The sequence below is a fragment of the Tinamus guttatus genome, unplaced genomic scaffold, assembly GCF_059628265.1.
Source record: "Tinamus guttatus ecotype Peru unplaced genomic scaffold, ASM5962826v1 Tinamus_guttatus_pri_ptg000859l, whole genome shotgun sequence".
Classification (NCBI taxonomy): Eukaryota; Metazoa; Chordata; class Aves; order Tinamiformes; family Tinamidae; genus Tinamus; species Tinamus guttatus.
The window spans coordinates 1-17842 of record NW_028289393.1 but is presented as its reverse complement, the minus strand read 5'-3'; the positions used below and the strand labels follow the sequence as shown (position 1 = coordinate 17842).

Sequence of the window (17842 nt, the reverse complement as noted above, 5' to 3'; positions counted from 1 at the left end):
GTCCTGTCACTGGCCACCACCAAGAAGAGTTTGGCCCCATCCTCCCTACATTCACCCCTAAGGTACTTACTTCTACATGTTGATCAGATCTCCTCTCAGTCTTCTCTTCTCCAGAATAAACAGGCCCAGCTCGCTTAGTCTTTCCTCATATGATAGATGCTCCAGTCCCTTAATCATCTTGGTTGCTTTATGCTGCACCCTCTCTAGAAGCTCAATGTCCCTCTTGTACTGCAGAGCCCAGAACTGCACACAATACTCCAGGTGAGGCCTCACCAGAGCTGAGGAGAGGGAGCAACATCTGCTGGCAACACTCCTCCTGATGCAGGCCAGGATCCCATTGGCCTTCTTGGCCACGAGGGCACACTGCTGACTCATAGTTAACTCCTTGTCAACCAGGATTCCCAAATCCCTCTCTGTGGAGCTGCTTTCTAGCAGGTCAACCCCTAACCCCTGTACTGGTGTCTGGGGTTATTCCTCCCCAGGTTCAGGACCCTGCACTTGTCCTTGTAATGTGATTCTGGGCAATATTTCTAAATGCCTCTGCCTTTGCCTCTGCCTTTTTTTCTCCTCTACATTGCCCTATTAGTCTGGAGGTAAGTAATGAGATCCCAGTCTACCCAAGGGGTATCTGCTGGTTTGAGTGCCCTGAGGTATCTGACAGTTTTAGTGAGTATCGGAATGGCCCATCCTTATGTTTGGCAGGTCTGTCCTTAAGACCTGCTGGCTTTCCTGAGCTCTGATGTCCTTGAGAGCTGCCTCCCTTGGGATCCCCTACCAGTCCCCTGAACTGGCCAGGAAGTCAGCTCTTCTGAAGCCCAGTCTCTATTCTGCTCCTGTCCTTCTGCACTCCCCTCAGCATTAGGCACTCCAGATTCTCATAGGCACAGGAGGCAAGGCAGGCACTGACTATCCCATCCCTGATCAGTTTGTCCTTGTTTGAAATGTCCAGATACCAGAAAGCATCGTCCTTATCAGCCCATCTGGCAGCTGTGCAAAAAAATTCTCCTGGATGTCCTCCAGAAGTCTCCCAGACTGCTTGCACCCTGCAGTTTGCCTTTCCAGGTTGTGATAGGGGGATTAAAATCTGCCCACCAAGAACCAGGGCCAGTGAACCTTGACAGCCTGTGATCCAGACACGCTAAGGTCCTCATTAGCCCAGTGCCTGTTCATATAATATGATGGACTGAGCAGATGTTGAGGGGAGGAGAGCAAGAAGGGCTTGAGAGTGCAAAGAATCTCAAGATACCTTGGTGTGATGTGCCTCTCATTTATGCAGCACACATGGATGTAGACGGGATGGACTTTCCCTACAGACAATGCTGGATTTCTTTTTTTTGGGTTCAGGACAGAACCCTAGGATTCCCTGGAGCACTTGCCCCACAAGCCCTCCCTGTTGGCAGGGATTGTTTCCCTGTAGGTCCAATGTGCTAGAGACATATGATTGAGCTGGACAACCCAGGCAACTGACAAGGCTCTTCCAGCACTTTTCAACGCCATCAAATCAAGTGTCTGCACTGAATTACAAGAGCTGCTGGTTAATACTGGAATCTTCCTATACCTCAGCTGGAGTGAGTGGGGCTCTCGATGTGTTTGGCACCAGGAGGTCATTTCAGATAGACAAGACAATTCCCCACCTGATCCTCACCTCATCCTCTAGGATGTTGCAGGTTCCCCAGTTCCTGCATCAGAGCAAGCAGACACTGACACCACATCTGTGTGTGGCACATCTGCCTTGGACCACATCTGTCTCTTCAACTGTCACCAGATATCTGTGTGTAAGCGACTGACTCTTCCATCTCCAATGATTATAGTGGTAGCTTACACAGAGCACACATGCACTCCTCTGTGTTGTGCTCACTTTGTTTTTGGCAAGGGGAATCCCACCGATAGCATCTGTGGAATTTACAGGAATAATCTGAATATCACTTCAGACCCAGGCCTGGGGGTCTGAATTCTGTAATGCCCAGATTGATTAATCCTAATCAAAAACTGAACAACATCTCAGTGAGTTCACTTTTGTCCCATCTAGGTGTCCCTGTCTGGTTGAGAGGTGAAAATCATTCTTCCAGAGCGGGACATTCACAAGTTTCATAGCTCCTCATCCTCTGACGAAATAAATTGCAATGTTGGAACTTCTCTCCACTCACGAGAAAAGAAAAAAAGATGATTATTTTAGTTTGCTCGAGGGAACATTTCCCAGGAGGAGGGGGTACAAGGGACATAGAAATTGGTGAGTTCAGCTGTTCCTCTGCTCCTGAACGGGGCCAGGCTCCTGGGACGGAGGCAGCTCATGGCAGCCTGGCAGCACTGCCCAGAGACAGCCGAGTGCAGGAGCAGCTCCTGTGCCAAGAGCAGCAGGGCTGCGGGCACTGCCTGCTGCTGCAGACAGCAGAGGAGAGAAGGCAGCGAGAGGGGAACGGCAGTGTGGAGCGGGAGCAGAGCTCATTGTGGGGGAAATCTTCACAGCCCTTGAAACAGTGAGTCTCTGTCTGCAGGGCAATGCTGCTGAGGTTCCTGGAGGGGGTGTCTGCATCCCAGCCAAACCATGACTCATAGGATTTTTAATGGTCTCTCTCCTGGAGTAAGCAGGACATAGCAGGACGAGGAGATGCTTCAGGGCAGGGATTCCCTGAGACATGGTCAGAGGATCAGGGTATGCTTCTCTTGGCTATGCCACTTGAACACAGGGCTGTAGGGCTGTGAAGGCAGGGAGTGCACCAAGGTCTGCCTGGTCTGTGATTCAGAGCAGTGCCCCTGTACCTCATGGTGCTGTTTGCCCAGGGCAGTGACTCTGCCACCTGTGAGGGTCAGCACACAGCCTCTCCAGGGAGCTCCCTGTGCTGCTGTGGGGAGAAGCTTTGGGTGGGAAGAGAGATGCCTGACAGGGCAGGTTCTTTCTGCCTTTGAGAGGTGCTGCAGGGGTCAGGTTCTGCTCACAGCTCCAGCACATGCGCAGGACATGTCTGAGGGGCCCTTTCAAGAGGAAAATCAAGAGAAGAGCTGCTGGAAGGAGAAGGAGCTTTCCTTCAGGTCTCTGCACTTTCACTTTCCTCATTTCGATAGGGAGAATGAAGGAACAAGTTTTCTGTTTTGGCAATGAGCTGGGAGTCGTAAACCTTCACTCTGAGAGATTGATAGGTCTGTGAGAAATGTCAGTGAGCTGCTTCATCCCCACTTTAGCCTAAAGGCAGCATCAGCATCTTCTTTGCAGCATCCTAGGACTTTCTGTGACCTGCTCATTCCAACCTGCAACCACAGAGCTGGCCCTGGACATTGCCAGAGGTTTTTGTAGGGCAGAACTGTGCACCCAGAGGGTGACATGGGATCTTTGAGTAGTGACAGGGACAAGACACTGGGGCAGAGAAAGAGCTGCCAGCAGGGACAGCTCCAGGCAGCAGAGATGGGTAGGGAAGGAGAAGGAACTGCAGGGCATGGGACTCTGCTGAACTCTGCAGCCAGAGCTGTGGCAGAGGAGAGCGGCATCTCTTTGGTGCCTCCCACCAAAGGGCTGAGAGGGGCAGTGCTGCAATGTCCCCCTCTGCAAGGTGCCTGCGGGTAAAGTGAAGGTTTTCCAGAATGCCTCTCTGTCCCTCTCCTTGCCTCCCTTGGCAACAGGATCATGGTGTTGCTCCTTAATCCTTCTCCTGTCCAAGCTGCTCCTGTTCTTGCTCTCTGCTTCCTGTGCTTGGGAGGATTCAGCTGCAGTTCAGGGAGCAAAGCTACAAGTAGTGAAAAAGAAGGATTTCCAAGGGAGTGAGGTCTCCACAGCCACATTCTGTCCTGTGGAGTTCCAGGAAATGCAGTACAGGGAAATGAGTTGACTCTCCCTTAAGGAAAGTCCTTCTTAAATCCTCACGGTCATTTGGCTGTTACCCTGTGGTGTCCTGCAGGCTGCCACCTGCCCTCCGGAAAGCCTCTGCTGTCTCATGGCATATCTGTGGTATCTCAGCGACCCATGGGGAACCTATGGAAATACTGATAGTATGGAAGTGATGGTGGGAGGCTGTAAATGGGCAGCAGAAAAAGCTCTTGTGTGTTTTTTGCTAGAAGGGGAGTGTGGAGACCTCTCTCAGGTGCATGTAGAAAGGGTCAGAGATGGGAACCCTGAAACCCAGCAGGGACTGCTCGCTTTTTAGAGTCACATCATTTTCTAGCTAGAAGAGGCATGAGCCTCAGAGATCTGGGAATGAGACAAATAGATAAGAAAATGTCATTAATTTGTTTATTTTCCTTTTAAGAGTGTCTCCTAACTTGTCTCTGTTTTTTAATAGAATTTGGGTGAGTTTCCCATATGTATGGGGACGAAACGTCCAACAGCAGCTCATTCAATGAGTTCCTGCTCCTGCCATTCTCAGACACACGGGAGCTGCAGCTCTTGCACTTCTCGCTCTTCCTGGCCACCTACCTGGCTGCCCTCCTGGCCAACGGCCTCATCATCACAGCCGTAGCCTGCGACCACCACCTCCACACCCCCATGTACTTCTTCCTCCTCAACCTCTCCCTCCTTGACTTTGGCTTAATCTCCACAACTATCCCCAAATCCATGCACAATTCCCTGATGGACACCAGAGCCATTTCCTACTTGGGATGTGTTGGCCAGGTCTTAAGTTTTACTATTTTCATGGCAGCTGAGTATTCTCTCCTCACAGTCATGGCCTATGACCGCTACGTTGCCATCTGCAGACCCCTGCACTACGGGACCCTCCTGGGCAGCAGAGCTTGTGTCAGAATGGCAGTAGCTGCCTGGGCTATTGGTTTTCTCTATGGCCCCCTGCACACCATGAACACATTTTCCCTGCCACTCTGTCAAGGCAATGTGGTGGAGCAGTTCTTCTGTGAGATCCCCCAGATCCTCAAGCTCTCCTGCTCACACTCCTACCTCAGGGAAGCTGGGATTATCGTGTCTAGTGCCTGTTTAGGCTTTAGGTGTTTCATTTTCATTGTGGTGTCCTACGTGCAGATCTTCGCTGCTGTGCTGAGGATCCCCTCTGAGCAGGGCCGGCACAAAGCCTTTTCCATGTGCCTTCCGCACCTGGCCGTGGTCTCCTTGTTTGTCAGCACAGGTGCATTTGCCTGTCTGAAGCCCCCCTCCATCTCCTCTCCAACTCTAGATCTGGTGCTGGCTGTTCTGTACTCAGTGGTGCCTCCAGCACTGAACCCCCTCATCTACAGCATGAGGAACAAGGAGCTCAAGAATGCCTTAAGGAAAGTGATTTCATGGACATTTTTCAGCAGTGGTAAAATTGCCACATCTCTCTACAAATGACTCTTTCTGTATCCCAACAGATTGAGTACTGTTTCGTCGTGTTATTTTTATTCTGTCTTTCATTAGTAGTAATAATGGTTATCATGTTGCTACACAAGTTCTTGGATTCGTGGTATTTAGTCTGATACTGCTCACCTAGTCCATTAAATTGTGTTGAATGCTGTATCAGGACAGGCTCCCTCAGTGACTCCTATATAATAGAAAAGGTTCTGCCCAGTGCACTGCCTGAAGGCGGGACTTCCTTCAAAGCTGGTGTCAATAATATGCCCAAGAAACTGCACACTGGAAGGCATGCTGAGCACCTTGTTCCATCCATGGGTTCAGCATCAAAAACTCATCATCTTGTAATGATCTCTTCAGAGATCAAGGGGTGATTTGGGAAGCACTTATCAGTGTCCAGAAATAGAGTAGAGGTTGAATGGTGCTGCATTTACATGGCCAGAGCTGTGACACATGTTAAAGCACAGTGTGACATTCTTGTCTTTCTTTCTGGAGGGGAAGCTGGAGATGCCAGGAGAGCAGTGTGTGGAGCCTCACAAGGGGAGAGGTCCTCCAAGGTGGAGGCACCTAAAGGTAACACACTAAACCCAGGTATTTGGGGGCAAGGCAGACCTCAGGATCTAGAGGTTCACCTGGACACAGCCAGTACCCTCAGAAATGTCCGTAGTTCCTCCCAGCACCTGACACATCCATAGACTCCTGGGGGGAATCGAGGCCACAAACCCCCCTTGGTTGAGTCTGCTTCCCTCCCTGAGCAGAACAGCAAGAGTGGAGAAACCTCCTGATCCCTGTGTGCTCAACTGCCCATTTGCTCTGTGAAGCAGCACCGTGAGTTCAGGGTCTTGTGGGGAGAACAGGGGAGGGAATGGCGGGAACAGGCAACAGAATCAGAGGAGGGATTGTCTAAAATGACAAGGAAGGGGAACTGGACATGAAAGGGTCTTGGAGAGAAAAATGCTGACATTGACTCCAAGACAATACTGGTGCACTACAGCAAGCTCCAAGACAATACTCAGGGTGTGGGTATGAGAGCCAGACAACTCTGCTGCGCTGGCCCACTCCATGGCCTGGGAAGCAGATGAAGAAGGATCAATGCTGCCCATCCTCCCAGCTGATAGGGGCATCAACCCTCGTGAAGGTTGGCACCAAATATAAGGCTAAGACCCTTTTCAGAGACCTGTACTGAAGGAAGCAGGACCGAGGAGACACATCACTTTGCTACTGTCTCTGAGGACCTGCCCCCAGCACACATCCTTGAGACAATCTCCCACACTCTGCCTGCTGCCCATTGCTCCAGAGGTCACATTCCAAGAAGGTCCATGCCGAGATGGAGGACTGTGTGTGCAGCTGTGAGCCCTGGGAGGACGAGCACTCTCCTGGCTCCTCTGCAGGGTGGCAGGGAGCATTCAGAGATGATGCTGGAGCTGTCTACTGGGCCAGTAGCCCATCCTTCTGCCATGGGGACCTTCAAGTAGGGTCTGTCAGAAGAAAGATCGAGCCCAGACTACTTTTCTATTGTTTTGGAAGGAAGAGAGAGGCGAGACCAGCCTCAGAAACTCCTCCCAGCCCCTGCCCTAGCCCCTCGCAGGAGCCATTCCCAGCACTGCCCCATGGTCCCGGGAGGGCTCCTGTTTGGATGTGCCCAGCTCCGTGTGCCTGCTGGGCACAGCACATGTGTGGGGGGAATGGCCGCCCCGCCTGGACTCTCTGTGGGCCAGAGCCCAGCAGAGCCCTCAGCACGGCCTTCTGCCCAGCCCAGGGGGACAGGAGCTGGAGTGCACAGGGGCTGGGGGCTGGTGGGAGGCCGCTGGGCAGGCAGTGCTAGGGGAAGGGGCACTGAGGGCTCTCATGGGAACCCTGCTGAGCAGATGTTTCCCTGCCTCTGCTCACACCGGGTGCTGGACGGTGCCTGCACAGGGGCCACGTGCAGGGCAGAAGAGCTGGGCCAGGGCAGGAATGGGGTGTAGATGGGAGCCAGGACACTCCAGAAGCTCCTGTCATTGTGGAAGGGGACTCAGTGCTGCTAGTGGGGCTGGGGGGTCTCCCAGGGGCCACAGTCAGCGGCACCACCTGCCAGGTCTCCCAGACCCAAAGCAGATGGTAGGTGCCAAGCTCTGCAGCTCCCAGTGTTCCCTCTCTGTGTCACCCTCAGGAGCACCCCTAGGTGTGTCACCTCCTGCCTGAAGGTTGAAAGGAGCGGCTTGAGCTTATCGTCTCAGTCCATCTGACCTAGCTTCTACCCTGGTGTCAGCCCACACACTCTGCCATGGCTCCTCTTCTGTCTGCACACACTCTCTTCTGAGGCCAAATCAAGTCCTGCAGAGCAGGACTGACCACGATGGGGTACAGACAGGAGTCATGACATTCCAGAAGCTTTCAGTCTGCAGAGGCATTCATGTCCCTCCTATGCACACCAGAGACCCACAGGACATGGGATTACTTTTGTCTAAGTGTAGTTGAGTGTGAAAGAGATATCTGCATGGACATCCCTTATGAAACCCTTGTCCCTAATCAGTAGAGATAGAAGATAGGAGTCGGTTGCTTGGATAATGACACGTTGTGATGCCTGAGGTGCCAGGGATGGTCTAAGGCACATGCAAGGATCTGCAAGTTCTCTTGGAACAAGACCAAGAGATGCACATCCTTCCCAAGCATCAGCTGGTGGCCACAGGGGCAAGGAGGGTATCCTTGGCCACCTGAAATGGAACCCCATATGTGCATTTAGAGCACCTGAGCCCATAGAGTCATAGAATGCTTAAGGTTGGAAGGGACCTCTAGAGGTTATCTAGTCCAACCCCCCTGCATACGCAGGGACACCTAGAGCACGTGGCACAGGACTGCGTCCAAGCGGGTTTTGAAGATCTCCAGAGAAGGAGACTCCACAACCTCTCTGGGCAGCCTGTTCCAGTGCTCTGTCACCCTCACTGTTAAAAAATTTTTCCTTAAGTTCCCGTGGAACTTTGGATGCTTCAGTTTCCGGCCGTTTCCTCTAGTTCTGTCAGTGGCCGCCAGTGAAAAGAGGCCAGCACCATCCTCCTCACTGCCTCCCTTGAGGTACTTCTAGACACTGCTCAGGTCCCCTCTCAGCCTTCTCTTCTCCAGGCTGAACAGGCCCAGCTCCCTCAGCCTCTCCTCATAGGGCAGATGTTCCAGGTCCCTGACCATCCTCATAGCCCTGCACTGGACTCTCTCCAGCAGCTCCACATCCCTCTTGTCCCGTGGAGCCCAGAACTGGACACAATACTCCAGATGTGGCCTCACCAGGGCTGAGTAGAGGGGCAGGATCACCTCCCTCAACCTGCTGGAGACGCTCTGCCTAACACACTCCAGGATCCCATTGGCCTTCTTGGCCACAAGGGCACACTGCTGCCTCATGGTCACCTTGTCGTCCACCATGACACCGAGATCCCTCTCTGCAGGACTGCTCTCCAGAAGGTCAGTCCCCAGCCTGTACTGGTGTCTGGGGTTATTCCTCCCCAGGTGCAGGACCTTGCACTTGGCCTTGTTGAATTGCATGAGGTTTTTCACCGCCCAGTTGTCCAGTCTGTCCAGGTCCCTCTGGATGGCAGCGCAGCCCTCTGGGGTATCGGCTACTCCTCCCAGTTTCGTGTCATCAGCAAACTTGCTGAGGGAGCACTCTGTGCCTACATCTAGGTCATTGATGAATAAATTGAACGGGATTGGACCAAGGACTGACTCCTGAGGGACACCGCTAGCTACAGGCCTCCAACTAGACTGCACCGCTGATCACCACCCTCTGGGCTCCAGCCAGATACCTATGCTAAGCCTACGTGCCTTGAGCCTACCTGGCCCAGCCTAAGCCCTGCCCTAAGCTTACCTACCAGAACACAACCTGCCCTAACGTAGCCCTGACCTGATGCTGCCCTGGTCCTGCCCTCACCGAAGCCTGCCCGGAGCTTCCTCCCCCAGCCCGGCCCTCCACCCGCTGCTCTGCTCTGCCCTCTCTACCAGTGTGCCGGCCTGCGCTGGGCTCCCCTCTGGCCTCCTCTCCGCCGGCCCCTCAGCCCAGCCCCAGCCTCTAGCCTGGTACGTAGACAGCCCAGGCCACTGTGTTATTCCCATTGGCGACCACCCTGCCGTGTAAATTCCATTGTGACCTCCCCCCGACATGTCATTCCCATGGCAACCCCTGCACCGTGTCATTCCCTTTGCGACCACCCTGCCATGTAATTCCCATTGTGATCCGCCCCTGACATGTCATTCCCATTGTGATCCCCCTGTCATGTCATTCCCATTGTGACCCCTGCGCCGTGTCATTCCCATGGCGACCCCTGCACCGTGTCATTCCCATGGCGACCACCCTTCTGTGTCATTCCCACTGGCGACCCGCAAAGTCGTATCATTCTCATTTCATTCGCAAGACTATTTCTTGCAGAAGACTTATAACTTAAAAATGCTAAAGTAGAAATATGTCAGAGTACAAATGTAGCAATCTCTCTGTCATCAACTTGGTGCATGAATACACACCGTGCGTGTGCAGTGTTTGGCAGTGCCTTTAACTGCAGAATCCGACTTCTGCTGTTTACGATATCGAGCTGCCTGTGAAGAGCCCTGCTCCTCGCAGAGCAGGGCTGTGTGCAGGGGCGATCCCCCAGCCCCAGTGTTGCAAGGCTGCATTTAATGGAGTACGATATGTTAAGGTCCTGTGTGCTGCTGGAAGCTTTTTTAGACACAACAGATTGCCCTGGGCTTCTCATGGCTCTCAGAAGCCTGAGGGCTTCTAAGTTCTGTGTGTGTGTGTGTGCGCACGTGTATTCTCCATTTTGTGCTTTTTATGTTGCTGCTCTTTTAATCCCAGTAGCCAATACTGGTAGGGACATGTGTCCTCAGGGAGAGAAGTGTAACATGCTGACAGTATGCTGCAAAAGCAGAAATTTTAAAGAAATCTCCCTCTCGAGTGAATAAATAAAGCTATTGTCTACATGCCATCAGTGCCAAATCAGGGAGGTCATCTTCAACACAGCAATGAAACTGAGAACTGTTTTATGTATTTGAATCCAATGAATTTGAACCCATTGTCATGTGTGAGCTTAGTTTTCATGCTTAGCATCTTCTGTTATTCAGGGTGATAAAGTCTTTGGAGCTTGCTTGCTGCTCAAGAGTAGGGGCAGCAAGGTCTTCTTGGGCTTTCAATGCACAGTGAGCTTCCAGTGCTTCTGCATCTGTGGCTAAGGAGTAAGAAATCATGGAGTTGCAGAGACGTTGCTGTGGAAAGGGACCCCTGGAGTTTTCCAGTCCAACCTCCTACCCAAAGCAGGAATGGTTGGAGCCCTCCAGTGTTGTCTGACCGTTTCTGGACTCTGCCTGACCCCTCTTCCAACGCACAAACCTGCTCTGCTGCTCTTGTCTGGGCACTGCAGGATGGCATCTTCTCCCGGTAGATCCCTGCACTGCTGGCCCTGCCTGCACCCTGGGCATTATAACTCACAACCATATGGCTGATCTTGCCTCTTCATGCCTATAGGACTCTGCATGCAGCCTTCCTGGGCAGGCTGCCCGAATCTGAAGCTCTCCTCACACCTTCAAACCGTCTGTCAGGAAAGTTTCTGCTCTGTACATATGGACACCTTTTGCACCTACAGCCCTCCCTGGGACTTGCTCAGTCCCCGCTTCCCGTGCCAAGACTTTCCAGACTATAGGGAGGGCCATGTCCGAGCTGGAGATGGGAAGTCATCTCTGCAGAATGGTGACAAGACCAGCTCAGGACCCAGCTCAACCATGTCCACAGCATCAGTCAGGGCAAGCGCCAAGGGCAAGGGCAAGGGCAGATGGTCCCTGACAAGGGACAGGAGACCCTGCATTGAGGCCAATCACTCTATCCCCTTTGCTCTTGTGCCCAGCAGATACCCTCCCGGTCTGCCTGCAGTCCCTCTGCCCACCCTGCTGCCCAGGGCAGCATGAGACCCCTGGGCCTGCAGTTCCTCCAGTAACTGCTGCTTGTCAGGGTGGGAAAGACATTCAGTTGGAATTGAACATATCTAAGACAGATTAAAATGAGAGATTGCTGAGAAAAAGTGGCATGAACCAGAACATGTATTTTCCTTTACAGGAATGTAACAGAACGAAAGTAAGAAATAAATAAATGAACAACACATATCCTTGATGCTAAATCCCCTGGGACAGATATTATTGTTGACGTTAGATTCATCGGATGAGTTTCCTCAGTGCCTCCTTGAGCTCCTTGTTCCTCATGCTGTAGATGAGGGGGTTCACTGCTGGAGGCACCAACGAGTACAGAACAGCCAGCACCAGATCCAGAGCTGGCGAGGAGAAGGAGGGGGGCTTCAGGTAGGCAAACAATGCAGTAATGACAAACAAGGAGACCACAGCCAGGTGCGGGAGGCACATGGAAAAGGCTTTGTGGTGGCCCTGCTCAGAGGGGATCCTCAGCACAGCTCTGAAGATCTGCACGTAGGACACCACAATGAAAATGAAACACCCAAAGCCTGAAGAGGTACTAACAACAAGAAACCCAACTTCGCTGATGTTGGAGCCTGAACAGGAGAGCCTGAGGATCTGGGGGATCTCACATAAGAACTGCTCCACCACATTGCCTTGGCAAAAGGGTAGGGAAAATGTGTCCCCACTGTGCAGGAGAGCGTAGAGAAACCCACAGCCCCAGGCAGCAGCTGCCATTTTGACACAAGCTCTGCGGTCCAGGAGAGTCCCATAGTGCAGGGGTCTGCAGATGGCCATGTAGCGGTCGTAGGCCATGACAGTGAGGAGGGAAAACTCTACTGAAACTAAAAAAAGGAAGAAAAAGACCTGCCCAACACATCCCAAGTATGAAATGTCCCTGGTGTCCCACAGGGAATTGTGCATGGATTTGGGGACAGTGGTGGAGATGGAGCCAAGGTCGAGGAGGAAGAGGTTGAGGAGGAAGAAGTACATGGGGGTGTGGAGGCGGTGGTCGCAGGCTACGGCTGTGATGATGAGGCCGTTGGCCAGGAGGGCAGCCAGGTAGATGGTCAGGAAGAGCGAGAAGTGCAAGAGCTGCAGCTCCCGCGTGTCTGCGAAAGGCAGGAGGAGGAACTCGTTGAAGGAGCTGCTGTTGGACATTTAATCTTGATTCAGCGCACTCTCCAATGAGGAAAAAGCATCAACAAGTTAAAGTTAGAACAAGCTTCTCTGAATAAAATCCATTCCATTCCTCATGGTACCCCCTCATTGGTCCTTTCCTTTACCTTGTTCCTCTCCCTTTCTTGACCTCTGGCTTGTGCTGGGTGAGTGTGCTCTGCCTCTCTGCCTGCCTCCAGGGCAGTCAGTCCTGCTCTACTGGGGGGTGTAAAGGGAGGTGTCAAATTGACTCATGCATTTGGGGGGGAGACTTGGGGACGGGTACTGCGACCTGAGTCAAGGGGATTTGGTGAAGTGTGGAGTGAAGGCAAGTGGGAATATTCTTCACTTACTATTGCAACAATGAGAGAGAGAGGGAGAGAGGCCACACTCATGACAGCTCCGTTTGAGAGGGAAGATCACTGGGAGGGATTAATCTAACCCCCCTTTCAGTTTGCTCTCTTCAACAGAGGTGTCTGGACCTGAATCAGTCACCGCAGTTCCCACTCCATCAAGAGAGAGGAACAGTGCAGTGAAGGCAGGGGCTGAACTGACCCTTCTGGGCATCTCATTTCCACTAGGATGGACCCTGTCCTCACATCACCTAAATGTCTTCACTGTTGCTTGAGGGAATGCAGTGGGAGAGGGAAGTTACTGCCTGAACTGCAGCTGAATTCCCCTCCTTAGCTCCAGAGAGCAAAACCAGATCAGCACAGACAGGTGAAGGATGGAAGAGCAACAGTATGAACCTTCTGGCAAGGGAAAGTAAGGAGCAGCAGACAGAGGAGCACTGAGGAAAGCCTTCACCTCCCCCAGCTGTGCACGCCACCCCCCAGACAGTGACATCTGAGGACAGTCCCTCTCAGTCCCCTTGTCCTGCACTGGGAAAGGACCAGGCTGCAGGAGAGACACAGCCCCTCTTCTACCAAGGAGGGGGCTCGTGGCCAGGACTCCGTGGCCTTGAGGGGTGGGAGAGGAGACACGAGGCTTTGCTTAGAGGAAGACGTCTCCATTGCAGGGACTGACTGGGTTGATCCAAATCCCACCTCTCATAGCAATTATAGCTGCCTCCCATTTGCTGATTGTATCTCCACTGCTGGAGCTTTTCCTGCTGGCAGCTCTTCCTCTGCCCCATGTCTTCTCTCTGTCGGTGTCACACTGTCCCATCCTCTGGACACTCACTCTGCTCTGCAGCAGCCCAGGGACATCTCTGTGTTTGCAGGTGGGGAGGAGAAGGTCAGCCAGACTCTGGTGAGGCCAGAGAAGGTGATGCTGGTGCTGTCTGCAGTCAGAGAGGGGTAAGGGACTTGCTGAGGTTCCCCACAGATCTCTCCATTTAAGGAACTGGGAGTCTCAGTCTCCTGCCCCAACCTGGCATCTCCTTTCCATATACCCCTGGCCCTTAACAAACAGGATGAAACTGAAAACAGACTCCTGAAAGCTCCTTGTCTTTAACATTAACACTGCCTTGACTGTCCTCTTGGACAGGCTCCTTCAGAAAATGAGCCTGCCCTGATGGGGGTCTCTCCTCCCACCCAGAGCATCTCCCTGCAGCACCATGGGGCTTTCCCGGGGCAGGCTGAGTGCCGACCCTCGCAGGGGGCAGAGTTACTGCCCCGGGCATGCAGCACCCTGGGGTACTGGGTCATGGCTCTGAATTACAGCCCATGTACACCTGGGTGCATCCCAGCACCATCCCTGTTAGAGGGCAGTTGTGATGCCCTGTCCCTCTGAACATGTGGCTGGGAATCCCTGCTCTAAAGCAACCCCCTAATTCAAACAGGAGAGGCTGGGAGAGACACCCTGACACACCCTATTGATCTGAAGGTGCTGTGCCAGGTTCGGAAGATCCCTCCAGGACCCACAGCACTGTTGCCCTGCAGACACAGACTTACCGTGTCAAGGGCTCGGAAGATTTCTCCCTGCACTGAGACTCTCGGCTATCCTCCCATTCCCAACTGCCTTTCACTTATGAGCAACTCGTCCCAGCCTGGTGCCTGCGGGCAGTGCCCTGAGTCTTGGTGCTCCTTTATGAGGAGCTGCTCCTGGACAGAGCTGTCTCTCTGCAGCACCTGCCAGGTTGCCATGGGCTCCCGCAGTCCCAGGAGCCAGGCCCAGCTCAGGAGCAGGGACCCAACTGAAGACGGGATGTTTTCTGTCCCCTGTGCATTCCCGAGATGGTCACAGGGCTCCAGGGCTGATGGTTCCTGAAAGGTACTGAAAGGTCACCCCTGCCACCCCTGGCAAATGTCCACTCACGTCCACAAAATGGTCACCGATGGTCTCTCTGTTAGCAATGGAGAGAGACTGAGACATTGCAGTTGGTCTCATCAGAGGATGGTTATCTAAGAGAGGTGGACGTGTCCTGCTCTACAAGACCCTGCTCCCATCTCATAAGCAGATGGAACATATGCACAGGGGCAAGAACAGCACAAGTCCATTTCCTCATGCTTCAGGACCTCATCTGGAGGAGTACAGCAGGACATCTAATGCCAGCACATCTAACACTCCACAGTCTCAGAAGAGGATTCTGTTTACTCAACTTTTGGGGTCCAGAAAACAGCTATGTGCATGAGAGTTTCTTGTCCAAGCTCCCATTGTAGTCAGTGGAGATGGTGGCAGGGAGTCAGCTGTACACACACGCTCACCCCTTTGGACTTCAGAAGGGACAAAGGTTGGTCCAAGACTCTCCTGCATCAGCCAGGTGGAGAATCTTCTTGGCCATCTGACATCTCAGTGCCTACGACCCTCTAGAGCTCCACTTGCTCAGACCTCTGCAGAACCAGACATTGCAAAGACCTTGCATAATTCACTGCAGACTGTTGGTTTCATGAAATGACAACAGGTCTACTAGGCCATGTCAAGTGCATGGGGTGTCCAGCACAGCCACCATGTTCCTAGCACATTCAAAAGGGAAACAAGAGAAAAATCAGGCCTTTCTGAAATGGTTGGTGGGCAAGCACCCTAGGACACCTTGGTTTTCGCACCTGTTCCCCAAAACTGATTCCCACCACTGCCTTCACGCAAAGACCCCCTTGGAGAGGGTTAACAGCTCCCCTCCTCTGGGTAGCCATGCTACCACTAATGCAGCCCCATAGGTGTCTGGCCTTATTCACGTGAAATGCACCACTGGCTCATATGGCCTCCCTTGCAACATGCAGGCCCTTCTCTTCAGGCCAGTCCCCAGTTCCTCATGTTCCACTCTGTCTTCATAGACAAGGTTATATTCTTCCCCACATTGTGGGGCTGCCAGGAGATTTCCTTGGTAGTGGGAAGCCGCATGAAAAAAATGAAATATCCTGGAAAATCCCCATCTTGGGAATGTCATACTGTGCATTAGAATGAGGAAATGTCACTTGAAGGCTGGTGCTGTGGTGCAACAGGCCACTCACCAGGACGCAAGGATCATCCCTTGGCTTTGTGTTACAAGGAACAGCCAGTGGGAATGGAGAGACATTAGTGAAGGGAAGGAGATCCCGTGTGAGAGCAAAGTGAGGAAGCAGGCTGGGCGTTTACAGGCTGCATGGGCACAGCCACAGTTTTGAACCAACATAGGACAGACTCTGGTGGAGACAGCGAAAGGCACTGCCAAAGCTCAAACACGCCAAATAAGGTTGGCATCCTATTGGCTATGGCTGTTGTCTCTGCCACCAAGACCTACCAGGAGGCACTGGGGCCTCATTGTCCCCCTTGCCAACACCCTGAAAGTGTCGTATCATTGTCCTGCACTGAGCACTGCACATGCCCACGCACATAACGTCCCCAGGAGGACCTGGAAAACAAAGGATCTCCCTTTGACGAAGCTCAGTGACCGAGCTTGGACATTCTGCCTGATCAAACACATCAAGGGTTAACGTGGGATCAGAGCCACCTGCACATTTCCTCTGCCTACCTGTTACCAGTGATCACAGTTTTCTCCTCTAATCAGCCCCTCGGGAATCTTTGCTGCTAACGACTCTCAGTGGGACCCATTAATGTTCTACAGAACTTTGGAGGTTGCTTCTGACTTTGAATTCTTGAACATTTTGTTCAGTCTCCTCTCAGTAACTGAGGTTCATGGGCTCAGCACCAAATACACTATGGGGCTCATTAAAAAGCAAAAAGCTTTGACCAACTATGTCTGCCCTTGTGATTTTCATCAGGTCTTGCAAGGCTAATTGGAGAGGTTTCAGGAGTGTAGCTGAAAGTTGGAGACATCAACAACATACAAGTATTTCTGCCTTTAAAGGTTTTTATTGCTATTATTAATATTCAGCTTTCAAAGTGACAGCAACATCCTCCAAACTGTATCAATCCAGAGTGACTCCCAATGAAGTCTGTGCATGTAGGGAAAAGAGTGTCCCAGAGCTCAGGCACTGTATGGACACTCTTCCCTCTGCCTCCCCAGCCCTGACATTTCTCTCATCAGCCACCTGGGACTTCCATCACTCCTGTTAGAAGCTTCCCTATTCCTCTGATGTCTGAAACTGAAGGTTACAGCTTATCTGCCCCAACTCTCAACTGCTTTCCTTAGAGAACTAGCTCCAAATAGGCCCAGGATTTTTCTCAATTACAAAGAAACAGAAATAAAGCATGAAATAATTCCATAAATAAGATTTATGCCCTTTGATTGTAGGCTAAGTCCACGATGTCAACAATGAGGCCCCCTGGCCACAAGGGAAAGCCTTACTGAAAAGACTGAGCAAGCTTTAAACTCTCTGGAGTGCAAACCAGTGGCTGGGGCTCTGAGTGAACAGAGTAAAAGGAGTCCCAATACTGTGGCTTTACAACGGCCAGCTCGTGTCCTGTAAAGATGGTGTTAGAAACTGTCAGTTTAAGCAGGACACACGGGAATGAGAGAGCCACACATCTCCTGGGTCATGATGTGGGCCATGCTCCTTTTGGAGATCCCAGACCTGCCTCAGCTTTTCCACAAAAGTAGGAAAAATCCTCTGATGCTATTTCCTAGAGAGGAGAGATTTTTCTGGCTGCTCAGAGCAACCCAAGCAGGAGTTGAGGATGTCATAGGAAACCCAACCCACCAACACCGAAAGCACTGGGCCTTCCTGAACCCTCAGGCCGGGAGCAGGAGGGGACAGGGGAAATAGCCACGTCCCAGACTTCCTCCTTCAGGCCTTCAGCTCCACAACTTGTCGTGGCTTCAAGGGAGCTCCCTAACCAATACTTCTTATGATCCTGGTGCACAGAGCAGACTGAGCAGACACAGAGAAGACAGGGGAAAGAAGGGCGAGAGAACTCAGGGTGTAGAGTGGGGCTCACTGTGCCGTAGAAAAGATGCTAGAATAAGCAACCCAAAGAAATGAGTAAAGGTCATGTTTTCCTTGGTAGTGGCTTGGAATGCCACATCTCTGACAGGATTCAAGGCAGATGAGTTGTCTCTTCTGCAAGATTTGCCCCAGGACTACATAAAACGTCTAGCAGGGATGTTGGCTGTAGGGGTGCTCACAAGCTTTGGCAGTTGGGGAGAGGTGAGATGGTCACCCCACAAGTTTCTGAACA

The 17842-nt window shown here is 52.2% G+C and overlaps 1 protein-coding gene across 1 annotated transcript; it reads left to right on the top strand.

Moving 5' to 3' along the window:
• The first annotated feature begins 4291 nt into the window (after positions 1–4291).
• LOC148591345 (olfactory receptor 14C36-like) lies at positions 4292–5266 on the top strand. Its single transcript, XM_088537723.1, has one exon. It carries the CDS (start codon positions 4292–4294, stop codon positions 5264–5266), a length of 975 nt encoding a protein of 324 aa, XP_088393849.1.
• The last annotated feature ends 12576 nt before the right edge of the window (positions 5267–17842 follow it).